The 21866-nt window shown below is 38.4% G+C and overlaps 2 protein-coding genes across 10 annotated transcripts in view; both read right to left on the bottom strand.

The window, feature by feature from the left end:
* On the bottom strand, window positions 1-6773 carry LOC127007391 (probable tubulin polyglutamylase ttll-15). 2 transcript variants are annotated; one of them, XM_050878312.1, is made up of 5 exons: window positions 6524-6773; window positions 5245-5437; window positions 4085-4661; window positions 1876-2044; window positions 6-976 (listed from the first exon to the last, which is right to left on the bottom strand). In XM_050878312.1, the coding sequence occupies exons 1-5, from the start codon at window positions 6542-6544 to the stop codon at window positions 341-343; spliced, it is 1596 nt and encodes a 531-aa protein (XP_050734269.1). In that variant the 5' UTR covers window positions 6545-6773; the 3' UTR covers window positions 6-340. The 2 variants fall into 2 exon arrangements, with proteins under 2 accessions (XP_050734270.1, XP_050734269.1); XM_050878313.1 differs by lacking the exons at window positions 5245-5437; window positions 6524-6773 and adding an exon at window positions 5076-5238 and having other exon boundaries at window positions 1-976.
* A 2435-nt stretch (window positions 6774-9208) lies between these two features.
* Window positions 9209-21866, bottom strand: part of LOC127007389 (glycerol-3-phosphate acyltransferase 1, mitochondrial-like) — a 47932-nt gene continuing 35274 nt past the window's right edge. For 4 of the 8 annotated variants that reach the window (XM_050878308.1, XM_050878305.1, XM_050878306.1 and 1 more), the window contains exons 2-15: window positions 18484-18797; window positions 17245-17406; window positions 16903-17084; window positions 16223-16456; window positions 15681-15868; window positions 15392-15525; window positions 14730-15213; window positions 13457-13641; window positions 12927-13098; window positions 12369-12451; window positions 12007-12153; window positions 11503-11761; window positions 11117-11318; window positions 9209-10362 (exon numbers count right to left, since the gene is read on the bottom strand). In XM_050878308.1, the coding sequence (XP_050734265.1) occupies window positions 11146-11318; window positions 11503-11761; window positions 12007-12153; window positions 12369-12451; window positions 12927-13098; window positions 13457-13641; window positions 14730-15213; window positions 15392-15525; window positions 15681-15868; window positions 16223-16456; window positions 16903-17084; window positions 17245-17406; window positions 18484-18711 (2631 nt within the window). In that variant the 5' untranslated portion in view covers window positions 18712-18797 and the 3' untranslated portion in view covers window positions 9209-10362; window positions 11117-11145. Of the gene's footprint in view, window positions 10363-11116; window positions 11319-11502; window positions 11762-11903; window positions 11937-12006; window positions 12154-12368; window positions 12452-12926; window positions 13099-13456; window positions 13642-14729; window positions 15214-15391; window positions 15526-15680; window positions 15869-16222; window positions 16457-16902; window positions 17085-17244; window positions 17407-18483; window positions 18798-21866 lie in introns of those variants that run through there. The other 4 variants (XM_050878303.1, XM_050878304.1, XM_050878309.1 and 1 more) reach the window with 2 other exon arrangements.

The raw sequence follows: 21866 nt of genomic DNA, 5'->3' as shown, positions 1-21866 counted from the left end.
ATATATATATATAATTACACCTAAATGTGAAGTGGGAGTGTTTCAACATTTTAAAAACTCTGAAGACTCATGGTTTTCATGGAATAAGGCAAAACTTCCTCTCTGAACTAAATGACTGACAGTATTTATATCAGACAAACTAAAATCAAAGACATAGGTTTCAAGAATATCTTTCAAGCGTCAGCAACTGAGTTACATGACATGATCTGCTTAAGTAAACAAATAAGTAAATTAATTGATTTTATGAAACATTGTCTGCTTCAGTAATTTAAGTTTAGAGGTGATGTGTCTTTTGTTCCATGAAAAATGAGTATAAATATTAATAATTATATTGGTGGAATCAAGTGCAAAATGTTTTATCATTGAGACACATGCCACGAAACCACTCTGTCATGAGAGTGTTTTCTGGTGAGAGTCTGTCCATGTTAGCTGCCTTGTGGGCCTGGTCAGGAAGGATGGGTTGTGGTACCACACGACGGCACTCGCCCCGGTGCTGATGCTCCAAGTAAGCCTGTAGAAAGTTTTCCTTTTGCTCTTTTGAAAAACATGGCAAGCATAACTGGCACTGAGGATCATTGCAGGCACTGGCCCCACTATTGCAGTTTACAGCACAGTGATCAGCAAAAACTACTACATCCTTAATGGCTGCTTGCATTTCTTCTTCATCCTTTGAACGTGAGGACAGACTCGGTGAGTGAACAGCACGACCAATGCCCACCAAAGACAGCAAATTATACACAACCTGTTCATACAGCAGACGGTTCTGTTTAAAGTGAGCTGAGGAGAGGTTAGGAGACATGTTTGCTTCCATAAGGTGCACCTGTAACTGGTCGTCTATAACAAAGTCGAAGCGCATCATCTCAAAGAAATTTTTTGAGCTTGGGTAATGAGATGTGGCCTGTATAAGCGCTGTCTCTTTGTCTTGAAACACTCTACGGATGGTATCTCGAACTGAATCCCACACCAGGTTTGGATTCTGTGAATGCCAAAATAGAATCATAAGTTTTATAAATTATAACCAATGATATTCTCATATTTCTAAATTGGTAAAATAGCCACTGCTCTTACTCCTGATAATAACAAAACTGATGATACATAATAATAATAATAATAATAAATTATAATAATAATAATAATGATAGTAATAATAAACTATAATAATAATTATAACAGTAATAATAATAATAATAATAATAATAATGATAATAAAAATAATAATAATAATAATAACAACAATAATAATAATAATAATAATAATGATGCAGTAGAACATCAATTTAGCACAAAATAGATGACAAAGAAACGCAGATTAAATCAGTCTCTTACTAAATCAAAGTATATCAAATATATCAAAGTATATCTCAGGAATATGTATCTGGGAGAGTTCTCTCATTGACATGTCCTGATTCTGTGCTTAATTGGCTATCATTTGTGCTTTTGCATACAACATGAATGATTGTAAATGTATATTGGATAATGAAGCTGCTAGTCATAATTGTATTTCCTAATCCAAAGAAAATTATCCTGGTGATGGAGACAAACCCAAAAATATGTTTAAAACCATAAAATTCTTCACCCTCATGACGTGAAATTCTGCAAAATCAGTAATATACTCATCTGAAAGCAATACCATCTTGCTAATACATCCAGTATTAATTTATCCAGTACAAACAGGTTTCATTGAAATAATAATTCAATTTGGTGCAATAATGATTTAACATAACTTTCTTTAGAACCTATCTCAGATCAAATAAACATCCTACTGTGTATGTTTAGGTAATGTGCTAAACTAATCATAAAAGGTCTCCAGGGAAGATGTGCATGATGGTTCTACTTACTGAAAAATTTAAATATTGATTATCGAATATTACAAACCTTGTCCTGTGCTCTCAGCCAGGCATCAAAGGATCTCTTCATGCCAAAGCCTAAGTCATTGTAATACGTGACAAGGGAGGGCACTTTCCATGTTGGAAGGTAGTCATCTCCAACTACATACTTGGCCTGCACCTCCGCGTCAAACGGATGGTACTTGTCCGTACAAAACCTGCACAAAAAGTGTCTTTACATTTGAACATCCTAGGAAAATAACTAGCACAACAATACTATGTGTTTCTAACACCAAAGAAGACAATTCTAGGGCAAAACAAATATGAAAAAATGCAAGGGACTGCTGCAATGAAAAAAATCTATAAGCTTTTGAGATGTCTAGGGCTTTTTTGTTTCCTCTTTTTTCACCCTTAAGCTGCCTCCCTTAAAAAAAAAAAATAATAATAAATAAATAAATAAATAAAAAAATAAAAAAAAAAGGTTTAACTGAAATGGCCAAGAGAGGATGACCAAGAAAGCAAGAGGTTCACTAGTAGAATGAGCTTTGCAGAACCCATACTGGTGATCAGAAAGAAGGTTTGAAGTTGATGGATGTTTAAGAACTTTCCTGTTAAAGATTGTTTCAAAAGCTTTAGAAAGACAAGAAAGTAAAGCTATAGAAGAGTACTAGTTTGAGAGGTTGGAACTCACCCTTCTTACACAGAAGTTTTGTAAGCATACTTCCAGCAGGAAATGAAAATAGATGGTAAAAAGGTAGGGGCAAAAAAGTCTGACCTGGCAGGGTGACATTGCAGAAGCACAGTTTTAAGAACAAAAAGAGGAACACCATTGGGACCATATGCTTGCTCACAATTTAGGCCAGAAAGGCTATAAAATGATATCAGGCATAGCACTACTACTACTACTATACACTCTTACTACTACTACTACTATACACTCTTACTACTACTACTACCACTACTATAGTCTGGCTCAACTAAACGTGCGGTTGTGGGTGGGTTCAGCGTAAGGGATCCCTTGTACAGTATTGCCGTGTGTCTCCTAGCCCACGATGTAGAAATGTTCTAATATAAGTAAAACCAAGGCAAATATGATCAGCAAGTATGCATACGCATTTAATCTTAGTATTATAACATAGAAAAGAACAGTTAACTTATTACGGATAAAATATTTTATAAGCATATAAAGAAACGTGGCATACATATTTTACAGTGATGCTAAAAAAATGCTATACTTATTATTGAGTTGCCCTTTCGTTTTGGAATGTGTAAGTAGTTTCACAATTATATTTAGATAATATCGTGAAGGAATGTACGTTAAAATAAGCAGACATAAGTAAGAAAAAAATACATTCAAGTCCTTGTGGCGATAACGCCATGAGAGAGAGAGAAAGAGAGAGGCAACCAACGTGGGGTTAAAAATGTGGCAACGCTGTACTCTTGGATTATTCCTCACATGGCACCTTTGAACCGCACGTTTAGCCGAGCCAGACTATACTATCTACTATTACTACTACTACTACTATCTACTATTACTACTAGTATCTACTATTACTACTACTACTACTACTACTACTACTACTACTACTAATAAATCATAAAACATCTACATGGAAATGTACAGTGGTACCTTGTGATTCACACTTAAAATGAGAATGTTCGAATTAGGAAGCAATTTATACTGTGACGCCGACGTCAGCGTCGCCAGAGTGAAGGGGTTAAGCTTCCTACCACCACTTGCACTGTCACTTTTCACTTTCTTGGGAGCCATAATGAGGGTTAATTTCAAGAAAATATGCAAAAAATATCAAGAACAACAAAGAGCGGCGTTCAAAGCAGGGGAGTGCAAGCGTGACTGACAAGAGTGGCTTCCAGCATTGCCAGGTCCATGTTTTTCCTGCGCAATTGGGCTATTTTTCATAGGAGTGTGCGGGAAAAAATGGCAGTTGCAGGTTGCCAGTTTTTGAGGCTGGAGTCCGCGGTACCACATTCACCGACCTGGCTACACTGGTGGCTTCGTCTGCAGCCATTTGTTTGAGTTCAAATTGCAACGCACATTCGAACTGGAGGACAAAATTTGAAAAATGTGTTCAAATTGGGAATTGTTCAAATGGAAAGGTGTTTGAATCACAAGGTACCACTGTATAATGATTGAAACTAGGTAATGTTGCAAATATCAATAGGTAATTATAGGAAAATTATGTTTCTTTAAAAAAACTTTACAGGAAAAATCAAACAAATAGTTTACTCAAACTAACCTGAAGAGAACATCTCCCTCAAAGATGTATACTCTGAGAGGGTGTATGGAGGTGAGAATCGTGTATACTCCAATGTCAAACTTGTAGCCATCCACCAACAAGGGATTATGGACAAACTCTTGAACAAAGGAGCCATCTTGTCCAAGGTCGAGGGCGTCTAATTTCTCAATCTTAATTCCTCGGTGGTTGTTGGACTTTTGTACAAACATCATCTTTGGATTTTTCTTGGCATAAGCCAGGAGTTCAGCTTTCTCTGCCGGCATTCTAAAGGCTTTTGGGATGTGTGGCAGGCCAGAGACAGCTAAATTAACCTTGTTTGTTATGAACCCCGACCCTGGGAAGTGATTGACCCTCTGGTGGGTTTTTAACTGAACCATGGTCGTTTTTAACTCTCGGAAAGGGTAGTTGTGGGACCACAGAACATCCCAGGCCTCCCCACCTTCAGCCAGATCATAGCCTAGCCTCTGGAACACATTGGTAACGTGGATGAGGTAGCCTGAGCCTTTATTAGAACCTCGCACCCAAGCCACAGGTCGGGCATAATGGCTTTCTCCATGAGCCTCCGCCACAGCTACTCCTGTAAAACAACATTTATACTATTCATGGGTGTAATATTGTATAAGGATGGTATTATGTAGTTCAGTGTGATGTGTGCACCTTTAAAGAATTTTAAGGAATAACATCTGGATGTGCTTTACTTCAAAACAACAGCGATCCCTTTTATTCATGGTTTCTTTTTTCATAGTTTGTTTCCATTCATCAACTGAAGTCCCAAAGCAATGAATGGAAAATTTCATAAACAAAAGATTCATAATTTTTAAAGTATCTAAGATTTCAATACAGCTAAAATATCTATGGAAATTCAGCTACACTCAACATTGCAGCAGCTTTTTAAAGGATATCAAAATGGAAAATTTATTATATTGAAATAAAATAGCACTTTCAAACACAACTTATAAAAACAAAGCAAATTTACAGCATTACTACTTACTTGAGTCAGAAAGTCTCTTGAGTAGTGGTGGCTTTTGGTGGCAGACAGCTTCTTAAGTCTCCCGTTAAGATGTGTATAATGAAGAGTGAGTTACAAATCAGTTTGCATGCATGATAGTTTTAGGCTTAAATTTAGAGTGACTCAAAAATCAAGGCTTGATGTCATTTACCTTCTGAATGTGCTGTGGTCCAGTGTTCTTTAGTAAGCCGATGTAGTTCGTATATATTGAGTGCGGTGAGCAAGGCACCAAACACTAGCACCAACAACACAGCCACCAAGAACCGCATTTGTCGTCTTGATATGTGCGTGGTGGTAGAGTTCCCAATGGAGCTTTCTTGTATCATGCCCATTGCTGCTGCTAACTGAAATAAATATTGATGATTATTGGAAATTATGACTTATGAGAGAAAAAATAAATTATTGAGAGAAAAAATAAATTATAAGAACATACCGTAACATAAGAACATAAGGAGTCTGCAGGAGGCTGGTTGGACTATACAAGGTAGCTCCTGTAAGCTAAACCCTGCCTAACCTCACTATCCATGAATTTATCCAACTTCTTCTTGAATGTATCTATGGTATTGGCACCCGCAACATGATTTGCAAAGAAGCCAAATTACTCAAATGACGAAGGAATCTGTTGTTATGGTTCAGAACTGTGGTATGATTTTGTTTTGCTGATTCAGTCATAAGAATATACATTAAAGAAAGTCATGGCTGGTTAATTACTTTGGTTACTTTGTTTTATTAAGAAATTGAGATTGTGAATTTGTAGTACCAATATTCCAGTCCCACTGAGTTCTGACATGTGCTCCTGATGGCCATCGAGTGGCTGGAGACCCTGGTCAGTATTATAAGACACTTTCACTCTTCACATCAGCTATTTCTAAAGGTTAGAGGGGATCAATCAGGTTCTAATGAGTGGTTTTTCAGATTCAAGGCACAGAAAGGTGAAACTACCAGAGTCATAAAACTTCTGGAAATCCCCCAAACTCCTATGAAAGCCTTGTCAAATATGTGAACTTGGGTGACAATGTGTTTAAAAATAAAGCCCCCTATCCTAACCCTCTAGACCAGTGGTTCTTATACATAGATATGAAAATATTTTTTTTTTTTTGGTGTTATATAAAGAATTCACTCTAGACCAATGAAGCCAGATTGTCTCCTACTCTGCCTTTTATATTTACCGATTTTCGACCCCAAAACTGTCTCCTGGGCCCCAATAACTAGATTTATTTATAGTTATCGTTAATTCCTGATGCTTTTTGGCAATAATTAAGGGTCAGAAGCTGGAAAATGACTCTTTGGTGCGGCCCAACTAGGTGTCACTTATGAACTTCACCTCAATTAAGAGTTCAAATCTAATATCAATGGGCATTACAGAGCCACATAAGTACCACTCAATGCATTCCATACTTACTTACTCAACGAGGGAATAACCTACTTACCGAAGAACCGAGGCGTGTCATTCCGTGCCTAAGCAATTAGTGTTCTCTTCATGTGTCTGAAGGAGAACTTAGGCACACATGGCAGGGAATGTAAATGGAGGTCTTGCCGCCATTGTGAGGACTACATAGAAGAGCACTTTACAGATGGGCGGTAAAGGCCAGGGAGTTTTCCAGCCGAGGCGTGAATCCGGTCAGTAGTAGTAGTAGTAGTAGTAGTCGGTCGTGAGTTTTGCCTTTGTAACGGGTCATGGTAAACAATGCTGGCTTTGGTCTTGGTCTTGGCACGAGTCTTCTTTTTCTTCTTCATCTTTGACTTGAGATACTTCACTATGTACACCTACGAGGTAATTTTTTTGCTTGTCTTTCCTCTAAACGAGCGTCAAACTAACATGTTATCTGCCGAGTCATGTCAACATATACGAACTTAGCAGCAGACACATTACCTTTGTTTCAACCCGTTTCAGAGGGCTTCCTGACTGCATGTGTGGGCTTCATTTTCTTCATGGTAGATCTCCATCAAGCAACCACGACGTTAGGGCTTTTTCTTATCAAATTTGACGTGACATGGCATGAAATACATATTTTTGTTTACGTTCGCCCTAAGGCGCCGGGTGGGCTTTCTTGTTGATGGGCAAGTGTTTTAAAGTGGCGCCATCTTGCTTGGCTCATTATGCCCCCCCAGTAACTCATCTTTATTTCTCATTCCTCATTAGAGGTTATCTAGAGTTCGGGTTGAGAGATGGTCTTCAGGACAGCATGTGGGCACTGGGTAGTCGTAAGCCAGCTTGTAGCATTTCGACGTGGTGCTGAACGAGGGCCATCCGACGGGACTTGAACCCGAGTGCTCTAGACACCATGCCCACAAACTAACCACTCAGGCACTGCTTCCTAAAAACTTTAACCAAGGTTTTTAGGTTTAGGTTTGACTAGGTTAAGTTAGCGCCTCTGTGGTGTAGGTATTGGCACATCTATAGCTACGAATCTGCGGGCATGGATTAGGGATGTGCACCGGTATTCCGTATACCAGAATACCGGTATTTAGTTTCGGTATTACCGGTATCAGCAGCACAATTCGGTATACCGGTAACGGTATATTTTTAACACATCGATATACTGCTATACCGGTATTTTTTCGTCGGTATTTTTTACCTTTTGTACGCACTGAATGCACCAACCTCATGAATATAAAAACTATTCAAATACGTAAATACAAAGGCACTGACGTGACTTCACTACTGGCTACTGGCGGTTGAAACCTGCTGGAGGGTGTATGTGAGTGAGATAGAGGGAGGGAATGCTAGAGGACGACCTCCAGTGAGATGGAGATAGGGTGCAGGAGTACGTTAGGGAGAGGGGGGAAAGATCTTTGAGAAATTTTGAGCAGGCAAGGCGGGAGTGTCTGGAACACAGAGTTAAATACAGAGGATTCCCAGACTTGTTATTTTCTTTTCCATTTTTTACCCCCTGATTATTGTTACATTGGTACATGTCATATACCATCTAAATCGGAAAGATGTGCTGAATTTGAAACTGTAAACGAAAATCTAATGCAATAAAAAGTACATGGATGACAAAGAGTTGAAGCAAAAAAGGTGAACAAAATTGTTTATACGCAACCATGTATTTTTCTCATTATTTTTTTGTAGGTATACCTAAGTGCAATAAATTTGTGATGATGATATGCACCAATGTCTTATCAACACGATGATGGGCTCGGTTTTCCAAAATATCATAATGGTGGCTAACTAATAGTGGTTAAGTGTAAACATGTGGAATCATGGAGAGGTCGCCAATCCGTCACCTTATGGCGGCTGACCACAGAGTTACAGGCAGGAGCAGTGGCTTCACCTCTCACCGTGGCGAGAGATTGGAGTTGAACCCTCTAGTATATAACTCTGTGGTCTGGAAAGAGATAGTTGGAAACTCTTCTGCCGTGGCCATCCCCTGGTGGGAGCTCCTATATAGGAGCAGGCGTCGATGAAATGAATGATGAATGAATGATTATTATCATTATTATTATTATTGTTATTGTTATTATTAGTTTTTTTCTTCTTCTTCTTCTTCTTCTTACACACAAACCCCAAAATAAATGTTTAAGATTTGATTTTCTTTTTATCCTCATTATGTTAAAAATACTACTTATGCAAAAAATAATAAAAGTTATGTCACCTAAAACTACCTTGTGCAATTTTAGTGTTAAATATTGTACGAATAAAGGCAAAGGAAAATTTTTCTATTTCAAAAGTAAATACCGTTACCGGTATTACCAGTATTTTGAGGAAATACCGTTATTACCGGTGTCATGACTAATACCGGTAAGAGGCGTACTGGTATTATTTCAGGAAACCAGCATCGGCAATACCAGTATTTTTGTCGATACTGCTCATCCCAAGCATGGATTCCAAATCCCAGCTCTGTCAGACAGCAACTGCTCCTCCTCCCTTTCAGGCTGGTCAGTAAATGTGTACCTGGGGAAGATAACTGCAGTAACCTGGTCGTCACACTGCCCGTTTCCGGGGTAATGGGTTATTTCCTGCCTTAAGTTCAAGGGCCACGGGGATGAAAATGAACACCAAGGCCATGCACATTTATAGCACAATTTACCGTGCCATAAATTAGTTTTTGTTACAACTGTCCAACACTAGTAATATAAAGGTATAAATAAAGGTATTCAATAAAAATACATTACATGTTTTTCATATTTATTATAAATGCTAGCAATGTATTACAGTTTCCTGTAGAACTGGTGGTAACTAAAAATATGAATTCTGTATTGCAATGCAATAAAATTTTCCCATCAGTTAGGTAGCATCAAGTGAATAAATATTAAACACTATGTACATTTCTGTTTAGCATGATTGCACTTCAGCTTTTGCTTATGAATATTACATTAACTCAAATATACATGACATTTTTTTACATATGAATTAATAACATATAATAATGATGAGAAGCTATCTTTTACTAATTATTTGTACATTGATGATCCACAAGCTAATTAATGTACAATAATTGATATGGACAGCAACCACCTGAGTGCTTAGTGCCAAGCTATGTTTCTGAACATTGGTGAAATAACTGGCATTTACAGCATTGCTGGCCCTCTATTTATAACAGTACAATATCAAAGTAAGTCCTCTATACATTTACATTGATTGAAAACAATAACTGACTAGATTATTGTTCTATTTAAGAAAATTAGTTCAGACATCACAAAAATGTATTTTCTGCAAGACCAATAAAAATGGGAAGAAGAATTTCAAAGATTTATATTAAAAGTAAACTTTTTATATAGTGGAACTTTTTTATTGTGGTAGGTAGCACCTAAAAAAATACTCAAAGTTAGATCCTTCAGAAACTTGCAGAAAACTGTAGCTATATAAAGTCAAATCATGTATATTACAGTGTATTTGAAGTTCAAATTTTGAGCAACTTGTATAATGATGATTACCTAGTGACAACACAAAATCCCAGAAAATAAAGAACTATGTACTGGCATCCCCCTGCACTTACATACATATGTATTTACAAGTCTGGTAATTTCATTAGTAAAGTACATCACTATTCTAGCTGATGGACTACGCTGTTAGCTGAAGAAAGAATAAAAATCACACTGCGTACTTGATACCATATCAAGATCCACACTGTCCTTAACAGTGGCACCAAGTTTCTCTTCCTTGAGATGGTAGAGCTCACAAGACGAAACCATGTGAAGGAAGAAGGGTGGAGACATATGGATGAAGAACAGTTGGATGTCCATGTTTGTCTACCTCCTTCCTTTCATGTATAACTCAAAAGAAATTTTGTTACTACTTCAGAGTAACTCAACTTCAAGGGAGCTGAAAAAAAAAAGAATGAAAAGAAATTAATAATCTGCTGCAATAAAGTCTCTGTAATTACTGAGGTACAATCCCCTAGATAATTAAATTTTTGCTTTGATAATACCTTTAAATATGCTGACTTTTGAAAAGTGCTAAAAGTTGATGTTCATTCTCTTTCCCTCATTATATTCTTTCCTTGACAATTCACACAACTATTTTGGCAGCTTCTACCAGTCCTTTATTAATGCCAGAACACAGTAGGACACTAGAGGCACAAAATTTGACAAGGAGGCTCCTTGGCTCTGATCACTCTAACTGCACATCTGTAAAAAATTAGTTTAGACCCTAGCACACTCCCCAATTTCAACCTCCTTCACTGTATGTAGAAGTAATGTATACTTCTCTATGCTCATCTTGATCCTCATTCAAAATTCCTCGGTCACAAAGCCACGTGATATATTTATGCAAATGCTGCATTCATTCTTGGTCTCTTTATCTTTGTCAAGTGGAACTAATTTAGACCTACACTCCTCTGGAAGCACTCCTTGTTTCTAACTTTAGTTCAATAAAGTAACTCGGCTGATTACTAATATTTCATCTTTTCATTATCATCTCCTTCCTTCATCTTTTAACAGTGGTGGTAATGATTAAGTGAAGACTGTCATCTAAATTATTATAAACCATCAAAAATCTTCTTGAGTAGGAGAAAAGTTTAGATATGAACAATAATATTGTAATCTACTACTATGATAGAAAAGAACATAAAAAATACCTTAAGTTGTTTCTTCTGAATGTGTTCAATCAAGACCTGTAGCTGTCAATTTCATTAATGAAAGGCATGAGCTTATCTTCTGAGTCAAACTCTTTGGCAAGATACAGCAAGCGTATACTGTCATGAGTGTAGCTTTCCACAATTCCTTCAGATTCAAAGAGCTTGATAGCATTCCGAATTGGATCCATACATATGCTTTCACCTGTAACATAACATTATGTTAATAAGATGAATTTAAGCTATTACAATGTTCCATTTCTAAATATAGCCATTAAACTACCTTAGAATCAGATGACTAGCAGAACTGCATTAAAAAACAAATGGTTGAATGAGCAACGTACACAGAAATTTCAATTTCCTACATTGTTTATAGTATTTATACATACCATATCTTAGAATACCCTTCTCTAGGAGAGATTCAATGTAACTCCGAGTAGTTTGAATAAACTCTTTGTCTGGCATTTGAGTAGCTATCAGCTTCTGAAGGAGGTGAGCTGCATAGTAGTATGCATCCAGCATAGGAGTCAACGTGTTCCTCCAAGCACCAATAACTTCTAGGGATGATGTAGTTGGGGTAAGCTTATACAGATGGAAATATTCAGTATCATCTTCATCTGAATCATCTGACCATCTACTCCCTCCCTTCTGAAATAAATATTTTTTTGTTATTTTTCAACTAGTATACATCTAGCATAGGAGTCGACATGTTCCTCAAAGCACCAATAACTTTAAGGAAGGATGTAGTTGGAGTAAGATTATATAGATGGAAATATTAAGCATCATCTTCATCTGAATCATCTGATCATCTACTCCCTCCCTTCTGTAATAGAAATATTATTTTGTTATTTTTCAAATGTTTCAGATGTGGCTGAACAAATATGAGTACATACTTGTGGGAAAACAGATGCTTGCAGTAAGCCCATGTCCACCATGTTGTCAAAAGCTTGAGAGAGTCGGTCCTCTACCTTGGCGCAGGGAGGGGCCAACAGGAACTCATTTTCTAGTAGTGTGGCAAGACGACCGGCCTGGTTCATCAACTTTTTTGGAGATAGATAAGATTCTTTCAGTGACATCAATCAATTTTTATGTACGATATTAGTTATGTATTTACATAACATATATAATTTAGTTTACTTGTCCTTTAAATTCAGCTTTTATAAATAACAAAAGGAAACTGTATTTACAAATAAGTATACCAAGTATACCATTACAATTTCAGTTTATTTAACTTATTTCTAATGTTGAATCATACCTGTTTTCTATTTACTAAGCAATCTGGTGAACAGTCTTTGTAGCTCCACAGATCACAATCAATCACAGAAAGCAAACTTGTAACTGGAATGAAGAGATGGCAATGTCAGGACAGGGATAGGATAGAAAAGCTAAGTGACACAAAAGTAGAAAAATAATGCAAACTTCTTTTGAACACTTTACTGTTATAACAAGTAACTATGAAGTGGCATAAAATGGGAAATATGAACACCAATTATTTAGGAGTTTTTCCAACTTTTTTGTTCCATAAATGTATTCTTTCTATTTTCAAGAGTGGCAATGGCATCATGTAAAGAAATTAAAAAGTAAAAATGCATGAAAATTACTGCATAAAAATTTGTCACAGTGAAGAAATATAAAAAACTAAATTCCAAGTTATTGACTAATTTAATAAAAGTAACTTTGATGTTACATTACTCTTAGTCTGATGACTCAGACTAATAGGAATGGTATTGAAGGTGATGATCAAGAGGACAACTGCAATAAAACTTCTGGTTATACCGACTAATAATAAAATGATGGTCGAACTTGAACTTACCCATGATAGAATCCGCAGCAAAGAGAGGCGCAAGAGCACTGGCATAGTAATTGAGCTCAATGATATTTGGCAGGAGTGTTACAGGCTCTACGAAGTAGTCTGGCTTACTGGAAGAGGACTTGTTGCCTCCTGGGAGTTCTGTTCTCACTAAGCCAGGTCCAAGTAGACGCACCTGCAAGATTGAAAAATCAAGCCACATGGCACATTAATGTCAAAACCTCTAATTAACATTTATTATCTACAAGATTATGTATATTATAATTATACATGATATTATGTAATATCTATGATAATATTCAAAATGGCATAAATAAATATTAAAAAATAGTCAATAAAGTTGTTCATTTGTCATTATATGTCTGTCTATCTCTGTGAAGTTAGACACCTTTGTTTCTATGTGCATACAGGACTTTAATTCCCTTGAACAGCCTTGGCAGGTAACAATATAAATAAAAAGAAAATCTGACCACAAGTACAAAGGAAAAGTGCAAAAAATTATAAATACTGAGGTGGCCTTTCATTGTTCGTACCGCATGTCTGACAACATCTTCAGAATTGCCAGAAAAACCTGTGTCCCTTTTTCGAGTCCGGAGGGAGTCCCGAAGGGCATCTAATGCATTTGTCAGCGTGCTAAGTCTTGTTCCGCTTCGGTACACAAAGGAGAGCAGCCAGGCCACTGCATTTGTGGACATGATGGCTTGGCACCGCTCAGCATCTGTTGAGGTGAATTTAAATTACATAAGTAATATTTCTGAAGATTGCAAGTGCATGTTATCAACTACTTTCTCCAAATCTATGGAATGCAGCATACAGTTTTCTACCCTTCCTTAGGCAATTCTGTATTGTCACTTTAATAGCTATAATTTAACCCTCTTGCGCCCCATAAGTTTCCACTAAGTTTCTGTTTCACTCACCGTCAGGCCCGACCGGCCTTTTTTTTGCCACCGCGATACTCTACATTCCCGGACGTATTTTACCCTCAAATATATCGTACCCCAATAAATTTGGTATCAATGGCTTCATAAAGACTTGTACTAGAACATGCGCAAATAAAATTAAAGGAAAATAAACAATACAAGCTCATTTTAAGTCTCCATATAGAGTATTGTAGACAATAAATCTGAGGTACCAACTCTTCCCCACTCGCTAGCTCCAAATTTTGTGGGCCAACTTATTTAGCCGAACATATGTTTCAGAGCGGAATTTAATAAGGATTCTTATGGTATCCTCAAAATCCTCATACGCCTATTAGTTCCTGAGTTACATCACGAAAACTATTTTTTTCCTCTCCCGTCAGAGTAGGCTAACAACTAAAAATTGCTCCATGCTCCTCATCTACGCTCCTTAGAAAGGTTGCCATATGTTATCATTAAGAAACTTATCCTAAGAAATGACACTCCCAAATTTGACGAACTTTCACCGAAAACTTTAATAAATTTTTTATACTTTTATGACGTGTTTTGCGTCATCGTGAGCCAGGACCTTTTTACCCTTGATGACGCCAAACGTGTCATCGTGCGGGAGAGGGTTAATCTATACAGTCACTTCCTCTCATGGCTTTAACTAACTTTTTACTTATTCCTCCACTAGTCTCTAGAACCTTCCTCTGTATCTTATTGATATGTTTTATAGACATATACTTGTCACATTGCTATAACATTCTATTTACATCAATCTGACTAAAATATCCAATTCAAAATTTTATAATGAAATCATATGTAATGGAATTTTAAGTATAGTATGTGTATGTCCACAGATAATCAGATAAAAGGTTTAAAAACTATTTATATCATGCATGCTTACCATACACAATATGCACAGCAAGAGACTTGACAAGTGATCTGTATTCTTCAGTTACTTCTGTGCCAAATAAAGAGGAACTGCTTCTGGCTTCTGTGAGATTTGGAGTGGTTTTGTCTGCCATATTGGCAGCATTGGAGGGATTAGAATAAGTCTTTTTCAATACTAAATGATTGTTGCTTGCTGGTGTTGATAAGGAGCGCTGGTGGCACTTCTGAGAAAACAGAGGCATGGGAGGTTGTGGATTTGAATTGCCAATGGACAATCGTGGACTTTCACCAGGAGGTGAAGGGGAAAGGGGAGGAGTGCAACCGGGCAGTGGCTCATTCTGTGGTTGGCTGATGGCAAGCTGAGCAGAGCCTCTTTTGACGGTCTGGATGAATTCTCGGAGACTAAATGGTTGTCCAAAGTCAATTCTTGCATGACCATAATTAGTAGACAGCGCCTTCATTATTGCTCTCACTGCTCCCCAAAATGATTCTGGTACCTGTAAGTATCAAATATTTTCAATCATCATATATTCAGCAAACCTCACAGTAAGAATAGGCTATAATAGTATTCCTTTGATTTTACTAAGGGGAACAATCTTCTTTATTTAGAGTCTCTTCTTGAAACAAGACTAACATATTAGATGTTTAAAAAGTATATGTTAATGTCAAACACACCTTGCTTTGCCCCATTTGTTCTCTGATGAAGTTGCCATCTAGAAGCCTGTCATAGTTGATTGCTATGGGAATGATAAGTGCATCTTCAAGAGTGCCATTGCTGTACGCATCTACAATGACACTGAGGAGGCCCCCTGTGAAAAATGGAAAAATTAATATATTACTCTGCAGTCCAACATTTATAAAGTATGAATACTTTGGCATGAGGGTTGTTTTTATTTGCCACAGCAAAAGTGATGCAGTGTTCATGACAGTTTCTACTACAATACAGCTGACGACCTGCACTAACCTTTGGGCATTCCAGGCTTGCCAGTGCGAGTGCGCCCTCCCTCAATGAAGAATTCCAGGTTGTATCCAGCCTGCAAGGCATGTGTCATGTAGGTCTGCAGCAATGAGCGGTAAAGGATGTCTTTGCGAGATTTCCCAGTGTCCAAACGCCTCTTGATGAAGAAACCTCCAAGACCTCTCAAAAGCCATCTGTTAAAGAAATTTCCCAGTAAAAATTGATACCATAACTTTAACTATTCATCTCTCATAACATTAAAATAGGACACAGTGCTAAAAAAAAATAGCTGTTAAAACCATGGAGGAACTTTGTTTGCAGGTAACAGTACCACTTCACCTCAGAGGCATTTATGATGATTTTGATGATGAAAATCAACACATATATATGTATTCTAAAAACCTAGAGAGGTATTTTTCGTTCAAAATGCAACCCTTTTATGTAATCCTCTGGCAACATACTAAAGAATTAAAGAGTTGGTCCCACACTAACATCATTACAACACTATTTCTAGCCCTCATCATTCGTTAAAAACAATTTTTACACACCCAAAAATAGGAATACGAAGGTTGTCCCCGGCAGCAACAATTGGAGCTGGAATTTGCTTATTGAAGAGGACCCAAGTGACAAAGAGGTAGTCAACATGAGATCGATGGAGAGGCAGGTATATAATAGGAGTGTCTCTCTGTGCTGCCCTTTCTATCGCCTCCTGTTGGTCACCATGGACTGTCACTGACATGAACAGGTTGCTGAATACCTTGAACAACACATATCCAGTTAATCTGAAACAAACAAAGGAAAATGAGAAACACACAGTAGGATCTGAATTTAACAATAATTCAAAGCCCATATTAGGAAAGGTGTTGCTTATGAATTACTCAAACAGTGGGCATACACACTTAAATTCTACTATATTACTTTTTTCATCAGTCCACTCAATGCAAACAAATTAATAGGAATTATATTTTATCAATTCATACTTTTTCGATAATTACAGAGAGAGAGAGAGAGAGAGAGAGAGAGAGAGAGAGAGAGAGAGAGAGAGAGAGAGAGAGAGAGAGAGAGAGAGAGAGAGAGAGAGAGAGAGAGAGAGAGAGAGAGAGAGAGAGAGAGAGAGAGAGAGAGAGAGAGAGAGAGAGAGAGAGAGAGAGAGAGACTTTAATTTAATGTCCATTCCTGCTTGGATATTTGAAAGTAAAGGCAGCTTTTACCTTTCAGCTCTCCTTACCTGATGAGGGTGCTGGACAAAGCAGCCTTCATTTCATGCAAGATCTTACTGGCCTTGCTGGAATACTTGGCGAGGATGGCAAGATATGCCTTCTTGTCACTGGTTTCCAGCCCCTTGTGCTCCATCTCCTCAGCCACCACCTGCTCCAGTGCTGTTGCCACACACTCATCCTTAATGATTAACTGCAACAAATACACTTCATGACGGACTTTCTCTTCATTTATTGCCCCCATAGTAAGTGCTAAATAAAATCAATGACATTTATACACACTTCTATTTTATTTATGGTCCAAACTGAGTTATATGCATGGATGACAGTTCATAAGACTGTTAAGATCTCACCTTATTTGGTATGTCTGGATAGTTAAAGTTGGTGCGGAGGTTTAGGCAGTGGAAGACATAACAACACTTCCGTGTGAGAAAGTATCTGTCTGAGTTACTTGTGGACACCCTCAAGAGATTGCACAATCCCAAGCTACTTGTAGTCTTGCTGCAAGAATCACTCTGGAGGATGAAAATGCACTGAATATAAAAACTGCATTGCTTCATCTGTGTGTCAGCAAAAAAAAATATGATATAAAAAGGAATTCTAAAAGTTACTGATAAAAAAGTAAAATAATAAGTATTATAATATTAGATATGCATTACATGTTTGAGAGAGAAAACATTAGCATCATCATATAGGGAAACAATGCATAGAACTAGTGTTTAAATGGCATTAATTTTGCTAAGATTAATACACATATGGTTACATATTTTTAATATTAGTACATTAAAACTGGTTAATTTTGGGGGATAACTAGAAGAGGAAGTGGTGATGGTAATGCTCCACACAGAACCCTCAAGGCTCTGTGATGTGACTCACCATTCAAGGGAGCAAGAGAACTACTGTTTGAATAGGATAAGAAAAGGGGGGAAGTCTTTTGGGAAACACTCCACTAATTTGAGCAGTTTAGATACAAATTTTGATATTCTACTAATGTTTCACTTGAAGCTCACACTCCCTGCTCTGAAAGTCATGTTCTTCAGTTAACATGCAGTTTATGTTCCTAAAGAAGGATTATGAGGTTTGAAGTATAATGATGAAACTGGTTTTCAAATTCTCATGTTTAGATTCCACACTTGTTTTTATCAGGTAGTCTGACATTTATGACAATCAACATTAACTGAATCTTTCCCTGTAGCTTTATATCAATAGGAATGGCCATGAAAACACTTGAAAATAAAATAAACTGGAGTATTGCTTATGTTATCACTTCAAGCTTGGGCAAAGTTAGTGCTGGATTAGCATAAGTCATGACCTCTAAAACAACTTATAAATTGCACAAGTAGAGGAATATAAACTTTCAATTATTGATTACTGATACAGCAATATATCATATATGTTATGAAGTATATGTTATAAGCACACAAATACATTTCATAAGAGATCTTTGGGGAATTTTGGATGAAAAATTTGAAAGGAATTATGCATTTCATAACAGAAGAGTTACAGGTTAATGCATACTACAGCTAGATTGGTGGAGGGTACAATGAGTAAGGAATTTCAACAGGTGACTCTTGATAATAAGGGTCACATACACTGGTAACAACAGCAGCTGCCTGGTGGGATGGAGGAGGGGACTCTGGAGGGGTGGGCATTGTGCTGGCAATCTGGGCAGCCAGACTCTTCCCATCCACAGGCCACTGAGAGGTGAGGGGGCCAGCCATGCCCACGCCTGTTGTGGTGCCTTTGACCTTAGGGGAGTGGTCAAGCTGGGCCCAAGATATCCCCAAATCTTCTCTTCTCATGATGAGGGTTGAAGTCATCTTTCATGTATGACACACTAAAGTTCTTTCACAGTCTGTTCTTTTCATTTGGTACACTTATTTAGTACATAATCACTCAATATGAGCTGTACACAGGGGGATTCAAAGAATAAATATTAAGACTTCTATCTTCCTTCTCTGCCACACCATATCCATTCTGGTGCCCATGCCCAGTCAGGTTACACAACACAAAACAACTTTCATAATGTGGAAGATAAAGATCCCCATTCATTTTCAGACGTCCAAAATCCACGTACTTCAAATACAGAGGGACGAAAGTTGATAGAAGGAACCAGAACCGGGTAATCAAGAGAAATGAGTAGATTGAACCATTGAAACACAATATACTTTTTTTTTTCAGCATCACTTCATCCCAGATGGAAACCAAAAATACACTGCAATGAGTTGGCAAGGCTAGGAGCGGCCCAATAGTCAAGAAAAATGTATGAGTGGAATAAGTGGAGTATATTAATGGGTTCTTTAAATATCCATTCCTCCCGGCGGTTAGAATGAGTGCAATTAGTTAATAACGTATTGTTTCTTTTCAAAATGTACGCCAACAATGCAGAGTGCAATAGACTTTCATTTACATCCTAATTAGAGAGACCCAGACAGCAGGAAGGATCACAAGTTAGCGTTCATGCGAGTCGCCACTACTTCACAAACGAGTACAAATAGATGATTGAATACCATACAGCGGGGGACACGCCGCTCTTAGTACTGTGAGGAGGATTGCAGATGGGTCGAGGGGGTGATGATTTAGTCAATATCGGTCACTGTAAGAAAGTTTGAACAATAGTTGGTGTGATCTATGCTAACTTCTCGTCTCGTGTAAGGATGGAACGGAAGGGAATGAACCAATGAACCTCTACGATGCGTCTTTATTTAGATGCTTCTCGAGTACTTTCATCACATGGTACATAATGGTGTCTTATTTTTTATCACTACAATCGCGCACACGTCCCAACTTCCCCTTTAAAACGATTCGTTATCACTTATTTTGATAAAAAATACTCTAGTGGTTTCCGCCTTATCTTGGGGCAGTTCTCAATGGATAAGAAGCCAAAGAAATATATCCTATTACCATGTGGGTGTGTGTGTGTGTGTGTGTGTGTGATGTCCAGCCACGAAGCGTATAACAAACAGAGCCATCTGCAACACCAGATTCCCTCCCACCTGTTTTTAATCATCCGTGCAGGACTACCTTTTGTTAATGTTGCCTATGTTTCCGCCTCGACCCTAGATATGAAGGAAAAAGGGAACGGCGGGTGGCGGCGAGGATTGGTGGGTGTGAGTTACCCTGGCAACGAGGACGCTCAATGGTGCGGGGCCCGGGGCTGCCAGGCGGGTGGCGAACCAACTCGCCGATGACAGCGACATACTAACGACAGGATGGGGAAAGGAAGTGTCGAGAGATGCTTCCACCATACATTCATAAGTGGAACGAGTTTCATGATGGTAATTCTTAACACACACACACACACACACACAAAATCAGAGAGAGAGAGAGAGAGAGAGAGAGAGAGAGAGAGAGAGAGAGAGAGAGAGAGAGAGAGACTGCTTGGGTTTATGTAGTGTTTTTTTGTTGAGATGAGTCACTTCACTGCCAGGTATCGATTTATAAGAAAACGAAAACCTATGAAGCAGACCAGCTATAGCCGCCGCGTGTAACAAACAGGCCCCTCAAAACCAGGACGAGGGAGAGACAACCCAGCTAAATCGGTATTCTCAGACGCTTCCGCCTCTCACATCACTCTTTCCAAAGGCCAAAAAGGAAATCAAGTCAGGTTCTGAATGAGTGTCTCTTTGGGTTCATGGTACAGAGGATGGGTCAGTCTACCAACAGGGTCATAAAACTACCTCTGGCAATGCCCACGACGCCTATGAAAGTCTTGTCAAATGTGTGCTCGGGCGCCGAAATGTAAGAATATGACGCAGTGGAGTTAGCTGTGAGGCGTTCAGCCCTTGCCGCTCTCACCTCCCGGGGTTTCAAGGCAAGCTTCAACGAAACTGGCCAGGCCCCACGTCAGGTCATGGCCTCAGAGAGAAAAGATTTAAAGGCGTGTGTGCTTGATTGGGTGCAGCCACAACGGGTCCAATTGACGACACCTGTGACTAAAAGGGGAGCGTGGTATGTTCCAGGCATGTGTCATAACGATCATATACCAGTACTGTTCGGACAGACGTCTCTCTCTCTCTCTCTCTCTCTCTCTCTCTCTCTCTCTCTCTCTCTCTCTCTCTCTCTCTCTCTCTCTCTCTCTCTCTCTCTCTCTTAGCATCATTATCAAACCCTCGCTGCATCATATAACGGAACGGTACAAAATTCTCCATTTATGTCACGGATAAGATAGAGGAGTGGCGGTGGTGGTATCCTGATAAAGCACGGAGGCAAGACAGTTATGTTACAATAGATTAAGTGTGATGGGTATCTATCTGTCTGTCTGTCTCTCCTGCTCGCACCAGCACAGGAAGGTGCCGATCACTCAGAAGACGGCCTCAAGGTGACATGAGCAAGTCCAAAAGTTTATGTAAAGTATTCAGCTTCTTTTCTCACTGAGTTAGGACAGACCAAGGGGCCATATAAGAAATGGTAAGGTTCACGGAACAAACTGGAGTAATTAAGGATGATCATAATTATTCCACCTGGATTTCCTCCCCTCGTGTATAGGCGACAACATTAAGATAACGAAACACTGACAAGACTTTTAACTTAGTGTGGATCAATCAATAACTATAATAGTCCTCCTGCCGCCAGTGCGGGGATCTTTGTTTGCATTGAAGCAGACGACGCCACATACACCACCGAACTATGCACGTCTGTATGCGATATGTTACAAGAAAATAAGTGCTTGTGAGACACCAAAGACCCAAGTATATGCAAGAAAACACTGAAGAGAGAAGTATACACGAAGATGACAGAGGCCCAAAGGAATTAATATCCCGAAATAACTGAAGATAGGATTCATTTACTGTTGTTTCCAGTCAGTAAATCCGAAGACCTACACATTGTTTTGGTTGCGGGATTATACCAGTGGAAGATGCTCCTAACCGAGTCAACAGGGTGACTACACACGCACGTTTTGCCACCACTACGGGCATTATTTGGTAGCAAGATGCCAGAAAACATCGCTCGTGTGACACGGTGTCGTGTTCCT

The sequence above is a fragment of the Eriocheir sinensis genome, chromosome 35, assembly GCF_024679095.1.
Source record: "Eriocheir sinensis breed Jianghai 21 chromosome 35, ASM2467909v1, whole genome shotgun sequence".
Lineage (NCBI taxonomy): Eukaryota > Metazoa > Arthropoda > Malacostraca > Decapoda > Varunidae > Eriocheir > Eriocheir sinensis.
The sequence above is the reverse complement of the archived record's forward strand: the minus strand, read 5'-3'. Positions and strand labels throughout refer to the sequence as shown.

Bases quoted from the DNA above. Each gene is read 5' to 3' on its own strand.
- LOC127007391 (XM_050878312.1), bottom strand. From the start codon at position 6,544: ATGACACGCCTCGGTTCTTCG. The intron at 4,662-5,244 runs GTAAATGACATC...GTTGTTTTACAG, and splicing joins GACCACAGCACATTCAGAAG to GAGTAGCTGTGGCGGAGGCT. The intron at 977-1,875 runs GTTTGTAATATT...TGGCATTCACAG, and splicing joins GGCTGAGAGCACAGGACAAG to AATCCAAACCTGGTGTGGGA.